Source organism: Crinia signifera, chromosome 11, assembly GCF_055691185.1.
Source record: "Crinia signifera chromosome 11, ASM5569118v1, whole genome shotgun sequence".
In the NCBI taxonomy this organism is placed as follows: Eukaryota; Metazoa; Chordata; class Amphibia; order Anura; family Myobatrachidae; genus Crinia; species Crinia signifera.
This window is the reverse complement of record NC_139227.1, coordinates 49,108,741-49,125,479: the sequence shown is the minus strand read 5'-3', so window position 1 is coordinate 49,125,479 and position 16,739 is coordinate 49,108,741. Positions and strand designations below refer to the sequence as shown.

General features: G+C 43.3%; 1 protein-coding gene across 1 annotated transcript in view; it reads left to right on the top strand.

Moving 5' to 3' along the window:
• CDH13 (cadherin 13) overlaps positions 1-16,739 on the top strand; it is a 524,519-nt gene that overhangs the window by 316,219 nt on the left and 191,561 nt on the right. Inside the window, exon 6 of the mRNA XM_083164015.1 lies at positions 4,833-4,977. Coding sequence (XP_083020141.1) covers positions 4,833-4,977 — 145 coding nt within the window. The remainder of the gene's footprint in view (positions 1-4,832; positions 4,978-16,739) is intronic.

Below are 16,739 nucleotides of genomic sequence, written 5' to 3'. Positions count from 1 at the left end.
CACCTGCAGTGCAGCATGTTTTTATCCATTTTAGAATAAAATCTGCTTTGCAATGAGGTCTGAATAACCCCTAATGTTTCTATATGCAGCAATTAAATAGTACTCCTAGTGGACACTATTGGAACAACCATGGTCTTATTATTTAAAATCCGTCTCACCCATACATGTCCCGAAAAGACAAATGGTGTTTTTTTGTTGAATTAGTTGGATTTCTATGTAAAACATCCCTCTTAGGTTGATGCGTTTCCATACATTACAGTAAGTAATAGCAGATGTCACTGTGGCTTCCTGCTTACAGGTCTGCAGAGAATTAATGAGTGTTTCGTCTCCCGGTGACATGTAAATAATTACACTTCCTATACCCAAGTGATATAAATATGATTAATACGATTTACAGTCGCTTCTGTGTCATATCGGATCGGGATTATTTTTTCATTTTTTGAAATATTATGTATTATTTATTCAACAGAGATGACGTCAGCAATTAATATCAGGCTTATATTTTCATTATACCGGGTCATTTAGAGAGAAAAAATTCATTATCCTGGAGACAAAGCTCTATGAGCCCGTAATAGCCTTTGTCATATTATAAAAGCGGAAGAAAATGAAAAACTGTCACACAAATGGCAGCCAAAGACACTCTCTAATTACGTTGCGGCAAAGTAAATGAGTTTCCATAGTTGTTGAATGAAAACAGGGGGCAGTTTACTGATCTCACCCCACGTGCCAAGATGTTTCTGCTGCGGCTCCTGGTCACAGTTCCACTAAACCGTGTCTTTCATTATCGATCCGCTATTAGCCAGTGAAGATGGTGTAATCAATGACGCCAATCACTGGAGAATGGAAAAAGAACGAGCTTGGAATGTCTTCTGGCCGGGCCTGTGTTCTGTATGATGAGAATAGTAATTCCGTGTAGGGGACAGGTGGCCATGTTGTAGTCCAACAAAAACCAATAAAGTATCACTTTCATTTTGCTTCAACTTTCTCTGATCATAACTTGTAATCTGAATCGATAGCACAGTGGTTAGCAATGTTGCCGCCTAGTTTAGGAACCCTGGCTCTTATGCTGGCTTTGCGGCATTGCATAATATCCCCATGTTCACGCAGTTGTCCTTCGGATTCTCCCGTTTCCCCAACCACCATCTGAAACGAGATTGTAAACTCCACAGCCCAGTAACAGGCGCAGTGCCCATTAATAAGTTATTTACAAGTTTTGAAAGCACTAACTTTGTGTTGTTCTTGTGGTTGTAATATTGGGCCTCATTCAAATCTGATCGCAGTACAAATTTGTTCTCAAAATGGGCAAAACTATGTGCACTGCAAGTGGGGCATGTATAGAGAGAGTTAGATTTGGGTGAGTTATTTTGTTTCTGTGCAGGGTAAATACTGGCTGCATTATTTTTACACTGCAATTTATATTTAAGTTTCAACACACCCCACCCAAATTTTACTCTCTCTGCACATGTTACATTTGCCCCACCTGCAGTGCACATGGTTTTGCCCATTTTGAGAACAAATTTGAACTGCGATCAGATCTGAATAAGGCCCTTTATTAACTGGTGTGGACCATGCAGAAGTGCTGAGACAGGGTGCAAATTATTGTGCGCCAATAGGGTACAGCTGGTATGTGCAGAGGCAATGTGTGTATAGGGGGTGAGAGATGCTTTTCGGTCATTTTGGGTATCTGGACTCATGATAGATTGACTCTAGTTCAACAGTCATAAGGTCGACCACTATTTGTCAACAGGGTCAAAAGGTCGACATGGGTTTAAAAAAAAAAAAAAAAAACCTTTGAGCTGAAATGTGCCAACAGGCGGTATTTCTTGCCCTACCATCCACTATGTCGTGGAGGGAGAATATAAAAGTGTGCCGAGCACAGAGAGGCACCGTGGACACCGTGGATGTTGACATGGACGTTGTCTATGTCGACATAGACACCCCAAAAACATGAAGAACTCATGTCGACCTTTTGACCCTGTTGACCTTTTGACCCTGTTGACTTTTTGACTGTCGACCTATAGTGATTGACCTTATGAGTGTAGACCTAGACATAAGGGTATCCTTCCTTCTGCACCCAGCGATGCCATAAACACTGTATCTGATATATGTTGACATGGATTGGGATGCCCAATGGCTGATTTTTGGTTTTACGATAAAATGTCCTGACTGGAGAAAGCACCATATCCGACTTGTCCTCCATGACAGACTGATAAGACAGATTCTATGGCTGCATTCATCCGAGCCTGTAACAGTTAAACAATGTCACTTATTGTGTCGGCATTCTCACCGCATAAACACGTTACTAGCCCATTGTCCTCCTGAGTAAAAGGATATTGTATATTACAGTTGGTAGTAGCCATGTCGGCATTCATAGGGGGAAATTTACTAAGATGTCAGTTGTATTTCACATGGGATGTTCCAACCAATCAGAAACTACTTTTTTAGCACCTTATAGAAGATAATAGATAGTATCTGATTGGTTGCCCATAGCAACATCCCATGTGAAATACAACTCACATCTTAGTAAATGTTCCCCATAATGTTGACACAAGAATGTCACCATACAGCTGGAGAATCCAAACCACTCCGAACACTACCCGGCTCGACGTCTGCGAGCCATGCTTTGCGAGTTTACAGCTTTGTACGGAAACCCGACCGCGGGCGAACACGTGAATCTGCCGTCAGATTCTCGCGAGACGCCCAGTCTATAAAAACATCACACTAACAGACCAGTGATGCGGTCATGAGTAAGGCCACGTTCTGTGGCCGAAACGTCGACCTGATCTGTATGTTTTCACTTCTGTGATGGAATAAATATCCAAACTGGATTACAAAGCCCTGGTGAGTGCCATTCTTATATATTGTTTGTTAATGTGGCTTCTACGTGGGACCACTGAAAGGCTATCCCAGGCATTGGATGCTTTATAAGTGTGTGCTAACCTGCTCCAAGATAAGATATATATATATATATATATATATGCAGCGTCTGGGCTCCGGCACTCCTGCGGACCGCCCCCCACGGGGGTATCGTGCTCCTGTGCCTTCCAATGGGCCGCGGTCCAACCATATAGCAAAACGAAAATAAGGCGGCACTTGGAGACTTGCAAAGGTCTTTGCCGCCTTATTTTCGTTTTGTTATATATATATATATATATATATATATATATATATATATATATATATATATACACACACACACACACACAACCAGGGCATTTCTGCTGGCTCTCTATAAATAGGCCTGCCATGATATACAGTATATCCAACAGTTGAGATTGATGTGTTTGCAATATATGAATTGATCTAAGGTTTTTGCCAGGATCTACTTAAACCAGTCTGACATAATGACAAGACTCAGACTTCTCGCATCATCCGTCAGCCCTGACTAATGAACTGGGTGACGTCAATAATTGTCACCTCACATGCCAAGAGGGACGTAGCTGATTATTCCAGAGGGGCGCAGTGTTAGAAACATGCCTGGTCACTGTGTATCAAGTGTCTTATCAGAGAACTTGTTAATGAACAAACACAATTAAAATAGTCAATACAACACAAGTCTAATTATCTAACGTAAGACAGTAGCAAGTGACAATTTATTTTTCTCGCATTACTTTGTTGCTGTTGCAAGCGTTGTCGTGGTGATGATACGTTATACTTCATATGACCATCTGAATATGTTTGTGTCCTAATAAAAGACCCTTTCATTTGTCTCATGAAGGTAATTTGGAGGATTTGTATGCCAGACATCCCCTATGTGACAATGGTATTTATGCTTCCCTTAAACCCTGTAGGACCCGCAGTTCCGTCAGTAGTTCCTCACTTGATGTAACCTATGTGAGAAGGCCACGTCCCCTCATTTTTGTCAGAGTTCGCCATTTACCAATGATGATTCCAAATCATTGATGGTTTATAACTGATGGTGAATATTTTTATAAGGGATAATTAGATGTTAATGAGCCTCCGGGCAGTTGCACAAGTCCTACAGTATGGTGGATGAGGTACAATTTAATAAGATTGCTTGCCACCTTTGATTGAAACCATTTGGGGATATGTTTTATATGTAATACGTGGATTTAGCTATTGTCTGGATGGTAAAAAAGAGAAATACGTTAAAACCAAACTTCTGTATTGGATTTATTTACTAAGCCTTGGAGAAAGATAAAATGTTAATAGGTAAAGTACCAACCGATCAGCTCCAGTCATTTCTCAAACACAGTTAGGAGCTGATTGGCTGATTTCTTTGGTTTGCTTTATCTCCTCCCAAGGCCTCCCCTTGGTGGGTAAATCATGCTAAAGTTGATCAATATGTAAATCTTGTATCAATGATTGGCATATTGACCTTTTGTACGCCTCAAACTTGAGCACTGTCTACCTTTGAACCTTGTCAACCATATCTTGTCCACCTATTGTCAGCTGGTGTAGACATTGGAACCCATGCAGAGCTGGATTTCCAACATAAATCCATAAACCCACATGTATCTTTTGCAAGTGGCATAGTCTTGGTGTAAGTTCTGCTAGATCAGTGGTAGCCAACTTCAGTCCTCTAGAGCTACCAACAGTTCACATTTTCTAGATCACCTAGCTAGGGCACAGGTGTGTTCATTACTCACTGACACATTATAAATGATCCACAGATGGAGCTAATTACTTCACTTGTGATTCTGTGAGGAGACCTGGAAAACGTTAACTGTTGGTAGCTCTCGAGGACTGGAGTTGGCTACCCCTGTGCTAGATGATGATAGTGATTAGTAACAATCAATAATTTTGTGAGTCCTAAATATAAAACCCACCATTATAAAAACATACTTTATTATCTCTTCTTTCACCACCAGTTACGAGTGGAAACCATGGATGAGAGTGGAAAAACTCTTGAAGGACCTGTTGATCTAGAAGTCGTGGTCATTGATCAGAATGACAACCGACCAATCTTCAAAGAAGGTCCATACGTTGGCCATGTCCTCGAAGGGTCTCCAACTGGTAAGTAATGTTGATGCGTTGTCTTTCTCTACGGTAAAGTGTACCAAGTGCGGCTTAAGACTGATCTCGGCCAGAGTTTTGTGGCGGTGATCCATACACAATGCTACAACACTTTTTTATTTCTACTTTTCTTATTTCTACTTTTCTTATTGTTACATTTGCAGAATACAATATACAGGGCTGTGTAAGTGTTGCTTAGGAAAGACTCATTAGAGGGCGAGGGAAAAATACGGTAACATACATTATATTATTGTCCTATATTATTGACACGCGTCTCCTCCATAGAGGTAACCTCAGAAGATTTTTTACTTTTAAAAGTATACAGCATGTCGTCAGAGTATTATATATTCCATGTACTAAAGTGATCCAGTTTAAACAAATAAAAGAAAGTGGAAGATCTATTTGAACACTTCTAGCAGTCATGCCTGGTTCTAGAGGTCAGGCAGTGCGCCACAGTCCTCGGCAGAACCACTAACTGGTGATATAGGCTAGTGGCTACAAGGCCGCAGGGGAAACGGAAAAACAAAGCAGAGTACATTTAGGAGAGTTTGCATTTGGACAGAGTGAGTTAGCAAGTGAATAAAGAAGTCAGAAAATAAATATTGAACATTTACTATAAATGAATAATGCTGGTCTAGTTCTTTGCGGAGTAATTAAGGAAAAATTCTATTCAATGCCAGAAGAGCCGATAGCCTGATGGGCCGGAACAGCCACCTGACCGCAGTGTTTTGTTCAACCGGTACTGAGATTGGGGAGTGCTGCGAGGCCACGTCCTGTGATGTATGATCCTGCCCTTTTCATCTGTGCGCAAGCAAAAAGTGCGCCCACAGAATCCAGCTCACATTGCCATCATTGTTTTTAACAGGTCAGCAAAAACAGGTGGCGCTGTATTGACACTGTGAGGCATGATGAACTAGGGGCACTGTGGGGCATAGTGAACTGCGGGCACTGTGTGGCATAGTAAACTTGGAACACTGTTTTGCATAATAAACTGGGGGCACTGTGCGGCATAATAAAGTTTGGGCACTGTGTGACATAATGAAGTGGGGGTACTGTATGGCATAAATAACTTGGGGCAATGTGTGACATAATGAACTTGGGGCACTGTGTAGCATAATAAACTTTAGGCACTGTGTAGCATAATAAACTTTAGTCACTGTGTGGCATAATAAACTTTAGGCTCTGTGTGGCATAATGAATTGGGGGCACTGGTGTGGCATAATGAAGTGGGGACACTGTGTGGCATAATGAACTTGGGGGAATTGTGTGGCATAATGAACTGGGGGAATGAGTAGCATAAGGAACTTGGGAGTTTGTGGGTAAACATAAATTGGTGGCACTGTGTGGTATAATATGAATTGGGGTCACTAATATGGGTTTAAAAGCATTGGGGTCACCTTCAAAATGTTGATAAGGGGCCCGCAAAGTTCCTGCCCATCTGAATTCTAGCAGCCACTTTGTGCAAGTAGAAGATGAAACATCACTTAACAACCCCGTATAGTGTAACCCTCCTTTAGCGGTTCTTGAGATATTTATAAATTACACTGATAGCAAACACATTCTCCCAGAATGCTTTGCAGACTCCTGAATTTAGATGATTTCTCCCAGACTCCGGGGAACTCCTAAACCCCACCAACATCTATAGTGATATATATAGTAAAATCTAGCTGAAGTCCTAACGGCGGAAGCCCCAAAACTTCCAATAAAAAAATAAAAATGAATCAGCAGCAGCATTGATCCTAGTCGCTCCAATTCCTGTCTGGTACAGGCACACAAGCCGGTTCCCCAATTTGTACAATTGCTTAAAAGCATTTCATTTTCAGCCGTAGAGCCCCATTCATGGGAATAGAGACATAGCGGTATATAATTACTAGGTAAATGAAGAGGGCTCTTAGTGAGCGCTGCTAACAGAATTAGGCGCGCTATTTTGACAGCCCATAGAAATGCGTCATAGGTTGGAATCTGCGCAGGGCCACAGGCCGCCCACACACTAGGTATTGATAACTATTCACAGCACGTAATTATATATTGTTTTCTTTCCCCAGCAAAACGAATGCTATTCATATTGAGTCCTGTTTTCCCTTGGAGTATAAACATTTAATTAGTAGCGGTATGTTTTATTTAGAGGCCTATAACATAGGCGTACACGTTAAATTATAGAAGTGACAACTAGTAATTGGTTTACAAAAAAAATAAGGAAAAGGCGTCCCATCATATAACATCACCCAATCTTTATTTATGGATGTCTGGCTGATAAGTGCAGATACGTTCTGGCTGCACAAAGAAACACATTGAATGGCTCAGTCTGTGATATCTGTATACAGTAATGCTGAGCGGTGTGTAGCATGTTATATATAAGCAATCAAGCTATCATTTTATAGAATGTGCTAGAATCTGATTGGTAGCCTCAGGCAACCTATCACTCAAAGGAAAACCTTTGAATATAAGATGAGATTCCACTTCCTTTGGTGACTCTCGCAAACATCACCACCACCCGCTGAAGGGGTAACTTCTTCACCGTGGGACAAAGGCCCTTATTCAGATCTGATCGCAGAACAAATTTGTTCTCAAAATGGGCAAAACCATGTGCACTGCAGGTGGGGCAGATGTAACATGTCCAGAGAGAGTTACATTTGTGTGAGTTATTTTGTTTCTGTGCAGAGTAAATACTGGCTGCATTATTTTTACACTGCAATTTAGATTTCAGTTTCAACGCTCCCCACCCAAATTTAACTCTCTCTGCACGTTATATCTACCCCACCTGCAGTGCCATGGTTTTGCCCATTTTAAGAACAAAGTTGTACTGCAATCAGATCTGAATAAGGACCAAAATCACATAACCGCCTCCACTTTGCCTAGATCGAAAGTGCATTGCATGGAGTGAGACCGTGATGATCATAGTGCCACACCCATTTACCTACCACCTGCCTGTTCAATACCCTGGACCCCTGCCGGGAATACATGCAGATGACCGGCGGTGAGAATACTGATGCCGGCATCCCGATAGAGAGAATCCCGACAGGGGTCCAGTAAGTATACTTAACTTCGACCCTGCCCCTCCTTAATTCGACCCTTCCTCCCCACAGCCTAACCCTTACAGCTTTTACCTAACACTAGCCATCCTTCCCCACAGCCTAAACTTAACCCTCCTGCCTGCAGACTAACACTAACCCCACTTCTAAGTGCCTACTAACCTTAGCCTTCCATTCCTGAGTTATTACAAATGGTGATATGCTGGTCACTGTGATGTATAGAATACTGGTCATTAAATATGGTAATGTGCTGGTCATTGTGGAGTATAGAATACTGGTCATTGCAAATGGTGAATTGCTGGTCATGGTGCAGTATAGAATACTGGTCATTGCAGATGGTGATATGCTGGTCATTGTGGAGTTTAGAATACTGGTCATTGCAAATGGTGATATGATGGTCATTGTGGAGTAAAAGATTACTGGTCATTGCAAATTGTGAACTGCTTCTCTTTGTGATGTATAGACTGCTGGCCATTGCTGATAGTGACATTCTGGTCATTGTGGAGTATAGAGTACTGGTCATGGCAAATGGTGAATTGCTGGATATTATACAGTATAGAGTACTGGTCATGGCAAATGGTGAAATGCTGGATATTATACAGTATAGAGTACTGGTCATAGCAAATGGTGAAATGCTGGTCATTGTGGAGTAATGAATACTGTTCATTGCAAATGGTGATATGCTGGTCATTGTGGAGGAATGAATACTGGTCATTGCAAATGGTGAAATGCTGGTCATGGTGCAGTATAGAATACTGGTCATTGCAAATGGTGAAATGCTGGTCATTGTGGAGTAATGAATACTGGTCATTGCAAATGGTGATATGCTGGTCATTGTGGAGCATAGTATACTGTAATAGCAATCTACTGGTCACTGAAGACTGCAGCAGGAAGTGCTCATCGTTTGCCTTGTGATGTGCACAGTTTCACAGAAATAAAATATCACCATGAATTAATATTATATCTGTCACCGTCTGTCTCTGGATTGATGTGTCAGGACCTGATTTTCCTATATGAGAGATTGAACTGTCAGATTATAATAATTTGGACGTGTCCTGCATTATCCATTATATTGCAAAGTTAATAATGTTCATTATTATGGCGGTAGGTGCTGCCATGTTTCCAGTGACGTCTGTAGATCAGAATCTAGTTACTGACTGCTGTACTGTACCTGCCAGTGGTCCTGGACCTGTAATATAATATAATTGTCTATGGAAGATTTTATAAGACACTTTTACTGACGTGCTCCATTATTCTCTGTTCGCATTTCACTAGATGTAAATTCAGCTAGAATCTAAAAACATCACTTTCCTGACAGCGGTTTCATTGTCGCCCATAAAACAATTGCTAATTATGCAGTGACCCATCTCATCTGCTGCGTCCTCCACTTCACTAATTCCTCTTCTGTTGTAACGTTATCAGGCGTAAGTGCGAGTATTGGTCTTATGTCTGTATATACTTATAGTGGCAGAAACTAATTCAGGCCGTAGAACTGTAGGGTCGGGTGTAGGATGGGCACCAGGTCCAGAAACTGCTTCTTATCAATTCACAAATTTATATTAACTTTAGTTACACATGAAACCTAATGGGAATGCAGTTATTGATGTTGTGGTTTGGTTGTTTGTAATTTTCTAGGTAAATGGTGATAAAAACAATAGACATTTTATGGCAGTGAATAATGAAGTCAGAGGTTTGATCATCCTAAAACCCCAAAAATACACTTTCCAGTAATGTTTGTCTACATTTGTGAATAGTCCCTATATCGTATATAAATCTCTTTATTCTTTCTTTATTCTCTTATTTATTCCAGAATGCTTTCCATATTGAATGACAGTCTCTGGAATGCTTTCTGCATTGTAGGGTGGTCGCATGAATGCTCTCTGTATTGTTAATCAGTGTCTGGAATCCTCTCTCTTTATTGTTTACCAGTGTTTGTCATGCTCACTGTGTTGTATGTTGGTTACTGGGATGATCTCTGTATTGTATGACAACTCTCTTTGTGTTGTATGATATCTAGAATACTCTCTTTATTGTATGACATTCTCTGGAATTCTCTCTATATTATTCGATGAACAGAACCCTCATTTACAGCTTGGTATGTGACATCAGTACATTGTACATCTTTTTCACTTATCCCTTACTGATTTACCTCCTTCTCCGTGACCCTTGTCGCCCAGCTGTCAGAGATGTACACATTATACTGTACATCAGGCTCCTGCATTGTGTCACAATGTGGTGTTCCGCATCTTCTATACCAAGCCTGTGGCAGATACAGTCTCTTTCCTTACTCCCTGACATTACTGTGTGATTGTGCATTTAATTCTTGTATGTATCATTGACTTTTCATGTGGATTTCAGTGTCTTGTGGTTTGAATCTGTGGCTATTATTTAGCAAAAGATCTGCAGGCGGCTCAGTCTTCTAGCGAGTAACAATTCCGTGATGTGATGGGTGACTGGATGATATTTTGGAAGTGAAGATCGTTTCTTCTGCTTATGTTCAAAAACTGTTACCAAGGTGACAACCTTCTTATACATTCACACATTGTCATTGTACAGAAGGGTCACATTATGTACAGCGGCACACTTATAATGAGTGGCGCGCTGGGGCCATGTAGTCAGGTGCGCTCCTGCTCCTCTCGCCCTGCTCCCAGATCAAGTGCGGTAATAGAGCATGGGACACTGCAACCTGTGGGTGGGACAGCAGGGCAGTGTCCAATTAATTGGGCCCACTGGGGGTTTGCCCTGTACCCCTGGCCAGGCCGAGCTGCGTTTGCTCCCCTCAGGTCAGGGGAGTGCACTTCCTCTATGTTTTTACTATATTTATGTTGGATTATTCTGCATACACACTGCTGTATGTTTATGGAAACACAATGCCCCAGTTTACAACTTAGCAAGGTAGAAGTATATTCATGTATTCCTTGTCTGTGTATTCATGCATTATATTATACATTGTATACATCAGCTTCTTGTTCCTGGTCCTGTAATCTGCTGCTGCTCCTGAAAACGCATGTAGCAAAGAAGGGTGACTGTAGGTCAGACTATTGATATGGTATCAGATCATGCAGAAATAGTACAAGTCCAATAATCATGGCCGGACAGACGATGTTTTCCTGGTGTCCTTGTCTCTCCGCAATGGACAAACCATGAGCTCTGACCCCAAGGTCAGACAGAGGATGAACTCAGGGAAGTGTAATAGCCGGTGACTTAAGATCGGTGAGTCTGCCCAACGTGTTAATGGGGCAATCATTCAAAAGGTAAAACCAAGCTTCTTTTGCCATGTACATGATTTACACTTTAAAACAATTGATTATATTGGGCGGTGGATCAACATCAGACTGAAATATCAATTGTTTTGAAAGATCGATATGCAATAGCCAACCTTACATAAGGGATTGTGGGAAAGCAGTGCCTGATCAACCAATAGGCTGATCAGGCTGCAGTCTGGGGTGCTGGGGGAACGGGAGCCAGGTCTCTAGCGATTCCATGTGGACGCCATGGAATATGCAAAAGCAGCCTCCCAGAAATGTCCGCCGCCCTCTAGGAGACTAGACCTCTATTGTCTGTCAGGGTAAGGCAGGGCACCCAGCACTACACCCACCTTTGTACATTTATGGTGATCTCCCCATTGAACACCAGGGTAAGGTTTCCTTACAATAGTGAAACCGTTCCCCCACCCACTGCCTGTTCCATTACATCACGCCCCTTCCTGGCCCTTACTTCTTTCGTTGTTGGCATTTATGAGCTAAACTGAGTAAAAAAAGTTACACCTGTGCACCGACAAGCCGATTCCCCCAGTAATTGATAATAATCTTAAGGATACCCATGCTTAAGCACAGGGGAGTTAATTGGTACTTCGGACAATATCATTAAAACCACCTGCATGCGCTCAATCTTGGATAACCTTAAAACCTGGACAGTTATGGTGCTTTACGGAGCAGAGTTTGGGAACCACTGGGTTAAATCCTGTTAGAGAAGCACCTTATAACTGTCGATGGCGGTAATGGCGCCCTTCACCTTGGCTGTATGGTGGCAGATGTGCTCCGTAGTCAGTACTGCATGCTGAGCATGGAAAGCTTCATCTCATGTGGACTTCTGGGGATGTAATGGGAGCTTACGGAGACATAAATTACCCAGTGATACAGATATAATGTGCTTCTAATCTGCTAAGGATTTACAAAGAGGCATCTGTGTTAAATCACAGCACTGTGCGGGCATTGCACTGTATTATTCTACTTTACCGCACGTAGATGAGCTGACAGCCCAGTTTTATCTTTATTTAGATGGATGGAATATGGTACTTTGGACATCTTGGCATAACTGAGCCTCATTACTTTTTTTTTCAAGTAAGTAAAATTATATTCTTCAGAAGAATTGTCTAACCCTGGGAACCGTGCGCCATCTAACGTGTCTACCTGGTGCTAGCCGGGGTCATTATAGAGATGAATGGCACATTGTACCTATATTCCTGTAGTGCAGAGGACAGAGCACCTGCATTCCTGTAGTGCAGAGGACAGAGCACCTGTATTCATGTAGTGCAGAGGACAGAGCACCTGTATCCCTGTAGTGCAGAGGACAGAGTACCTGTATCCCTGTAGTGCAGAGAACAGAGCACCTGCATTCCTGTAGTGCAGAGGACAGAGCACCTGTATTCATGTAGTGCAGAGAACAGAGCACCTGTACCCCTGTAGTAGAGAGAACAGAGTACCTGTATCCCTGTAGTGCAGAGGACAGAGTACCTGTATTCCTGTAGTGTAGAGGACAGAGTTCCTGTATTCCTGTAGTGCAATGGACAGAGTACCTGTATCCCTGTAGTGCAGAGGAAAGAGTACCTATATTCCTATAGTGCAGAGGACAGAGCACCTATATTCCTGTAGTTCACAGAACATAGTAACTGTATTGTTGTAGTGCAGAGGATAGAGCACCTGTATCCTTGTAGTGCAGATGATCTAGCACCTGTATCTCTGTAGTGCAGAGGACAGAGTACTTGTATACCTGTAGTGCAGAGGATAGAGCACCTGTATTCTTATAGTGCAGATGATAGAGCACCTGTATCCTTGTAGTGCAAAGGATAGAGCACATGTATCCTTGTAGTGCAAAGGATAGTGCACCTGTATCCTTGTAGTGCAGAGGATAGAGCACCTGTATCCTTGTAGTGCAGAGGATAAAGCACCTGTATTCCTTTAGTAAAGAGGACATGGTACCTTTATTCCTGTAGTGCAGAGGATAGAGCACCTGTATCCTTGTAGTGCAGAGGATAGAGCACCTGTATCCTTGTAGTGCAGAGGATATACTGTAGCACCTGTATTCCTTTAGTAAAGAGGACATAGTACCTTTATTCCTGTAGTGCAGAGGTTAAAGCACCTGTATTCCGTTAGTAAAGAGGACATAGATAGTACCTTTATTCCTGTAGTGCAGGATAGCAGAGGGCAGACTTAATACTGTTTTTCTGTGCATTTCAGAAAGGTCTTTATATCATCCTCTGTCCTCTGGTCCCCGGTTACCACTGTCCTCTGGTCCCCGGTTACCACTGTCCTCTGGTTCCTGGATACCACTGTTCTCTGGTCCTTGGTTACCGCTGTCCTCTGGTTCCTGGATACCACTGTTCTCTGGTCCTCGGTTACCACTATTCTCTGGTCCCCGGTTACCACTGTTTGTTGATCTCCAGATACCACTGTTCTCTGGTCCCCGGATGCCACTGTTCCCTGGTTCCCGGATGCCACTGTTCTCTGGTCCGCGAATATTACTGTTCTCTGGTCCGCGGTTACCACTGTTCTCTGGTCCCCGGATACCACTGTCCTCTGGTCCCCGGATACCACTGTCCTCTGGTCCCCCGTTACCACTGTCCTCTGGTCCCCGGTTACCACTGTCCTCTGGTCCCCAGTTACCACTGTCCTCTGGTCCCCCGTTACCACTGTCCTCTGGTCCCCGGTTACCACTGTCCTCTGGTCCCCGGTTACCACTGTCCTCTGGTCCCCGGTTACCACTGTTCTCTGGTCCGCAGTTACCACTGTCCTCTGGTCCCCGGATACCACTGTCCTCTGGTCCCCGGATACCACTGTCCTCTGGTCCCCGGTTACCACTGTCCTCTGGTCCCCGGTTACCACCGGAATTTATAAGACATCACTGATGGTGGGCAGCCTGTTTATTCTCCTGTTTCCTGTCACTGTCAGATGGAGCACACGTGGGTTTTGTCTTGTGTAGGAAGAAGAGTACAGCCATGCTCTGCAATCATATTGCACACTCCATAGTAGTTTGGGCACAGGGTAACTATATCCTGCTTCACCAAGTTTTAAGGCTGGTGTCCCAAAAAGGAATTACACAACTGGAACTGTGCCTCCAACACTTTCAGAACCCTTGACTTCTACCTGTCACCATGAGCTCTTATGAAACGCGTCATAACATCCTTACTTTAAAAAAATAAAGTATAGGAGTCATTTTCTTTGGTCAGAATAGGGATTTACTAACCTATTTAAAGTTTTCAAATACTGAATCGGCTTGTCTCTCGGACTTGCTGTTCCCCCTCATTTGCAGAGTAGAAGAAAGCAGATGCAGCATAAATGATCAGCTATTTTTATCTTTACCTCTGGGACGTGATTACTCTCCAACCTGTACAATTACGTTCCAGGGCAATTACAGAAACAAAAGAACCCTCAGGATTTGGCTGGATCCAGAACATCCCTATAATAAATCCTGTCTGGCGGCCTTTCATTTGCAGTAGGATAAAACAAAGCCCTTTCCCGTAAACGGAATATATTCTCCATTCAGACCTGAAATAAACCAAACACCTCCCGTCCCATTATTCATGCTCAAATATTTATTGTAGCGCAGAGAGTTCTGGTCATTCCCGGTGACCTTTTACAGTCAGTGCGGCCAAAATGTCAGCTCTATATGAAATATTTGAACATTAACAAAAACCTGAGAGCGCGTTCTTATTTCTCCTGTGAATTGTATGTTCTGCCTGGCGCCCTGCCCACCTGTGTCACCAGTCGACTCTACAGCAAGAGACGATATAACTTTTCTGCCAGCCTTCAGTTCTGAGGTTTCGCCATTCCAATTGTGACATTTTCAGCAACATATCTCCTGTCCTACCCCAGCCGACCCAGCTGCAGAATGATTGGACTACACTCACTTCTGACGCTTTTCGTAGACTATAAAAAAATATTTGAGAAATACTGCGCTCCAAACAAAGCCCTATCCAAGAGTAGTCACCAGGCAGCTACTCCAAAGATACGAATGTAAAGAGGGGGATTCGCATAAGGCGCTCCCACTTGAGATACAAAATACAATGGCTGAACTTGGGACGTGGCACCAGTAGCGCACGCAGGGGGGGTTTCTGAGTACCCAGAAACCCCCCCTGGAGTCTAAGGGCTTTAGTCTGAAAGCTGAGGGTCCCCTCTTTCCATGGGTACAAGAATTTTTAAAATCGGCCCTTGGGAACCGGAGATATCTGACTTCAAAGCAGTGGTCCCCATCCAAGCCTGTTAATTGCAATTCCCAGTCAGATATTTCAGGTTCTGTCTGACTTAGAGTTTTTCTGAGGGTATATTCCAAAAGCTGGGACTCTCCCCTTTTGAAGGACACTAGCAGCTTGTCTCTACTATTCCCAGAACCAGATATATCAGCCTTCCAGCAGCTGGTTACTGCTCCAGCTCCACACTCCTGGTATGTAGTTTTATATACTCGTTGGCAGATTGCTCTGCCTCCTGAACTCTGATCCCCTAGTCCCCAATACCATTTGGTAGGTGGGATCCTCTAGTGTTTAATTCCATTAAAATCTAAGAAATCTATTTCTGGGAACTGGAGATATCTGCAGTCAAGCAAGCTGTCCTCCCACCTGAAAATTATGAATAATAAGCCCACTCCACTATACACCCCTCCTCTGCATATTAAACATCCTCTACCACCCTGGAAGTTATGTATCAGGGCCCCTTCATTCAGCCGAATGCCCCCTTCTCCACCCCATCTCCCACCATCTGCAGTAAAGGGGTAATTAGTGGAAATTACTGATCCAGGCCCTACATGCTGAGCGGCTGATATAAAACCCCCTACCACCCGGGGGACATCAAAGCTTCCCCCACCCCTACCGCTGGAGGATCGGTAGGTGCCCCAATACATTGCTATGCCCAGGGGTCCACACGGCTGTTGATGCCCCTGTGTGTATATATATGTGTGTGTGTGTGTGTGTGTGTGTGTGTATATATTTTTTATTATTATTATTATTTATATACATTTGGTCTATCTATAATACTACTTTAACTGACCCGGCATATACTGGGTCACCTAAGTGTCCATCTCTGTGCTTTGCTCCGCCCCTCTGGAAACCCCCTTCTGAAAATCCTGCGTTTGCCACTGCGTGGCACCACCAGAATGTTGCCCTGGTACGTGGCCACACACTGTTTTGCAGAAACTTCAATCAGCTCTAGTTTACTCTAGACGGAGACCACAATGGCAGGGACAGGGCTGTGCCCCTACATACAGTACCTATACTCGCAGCACTGGGATCTCAGATGTCACTGCAGGGAGATTATACCTGTCATCAAAGTGTCGTCCACAGGGGTGCCGACAGGTCTGCCGGACCCAGGTAAAATGGAGGGGGCGAGGCCACATCCCTGTGGGGAGAAAAAAATACATTTTGTGCGGGTTGCTGGGTTGGGGGTGGTGGGCGGGATTTTCATAGTCACACGCAGAGAGAGAAAGGACATGTGCTGAGCTGGGGAGAGAAGCTGTGCT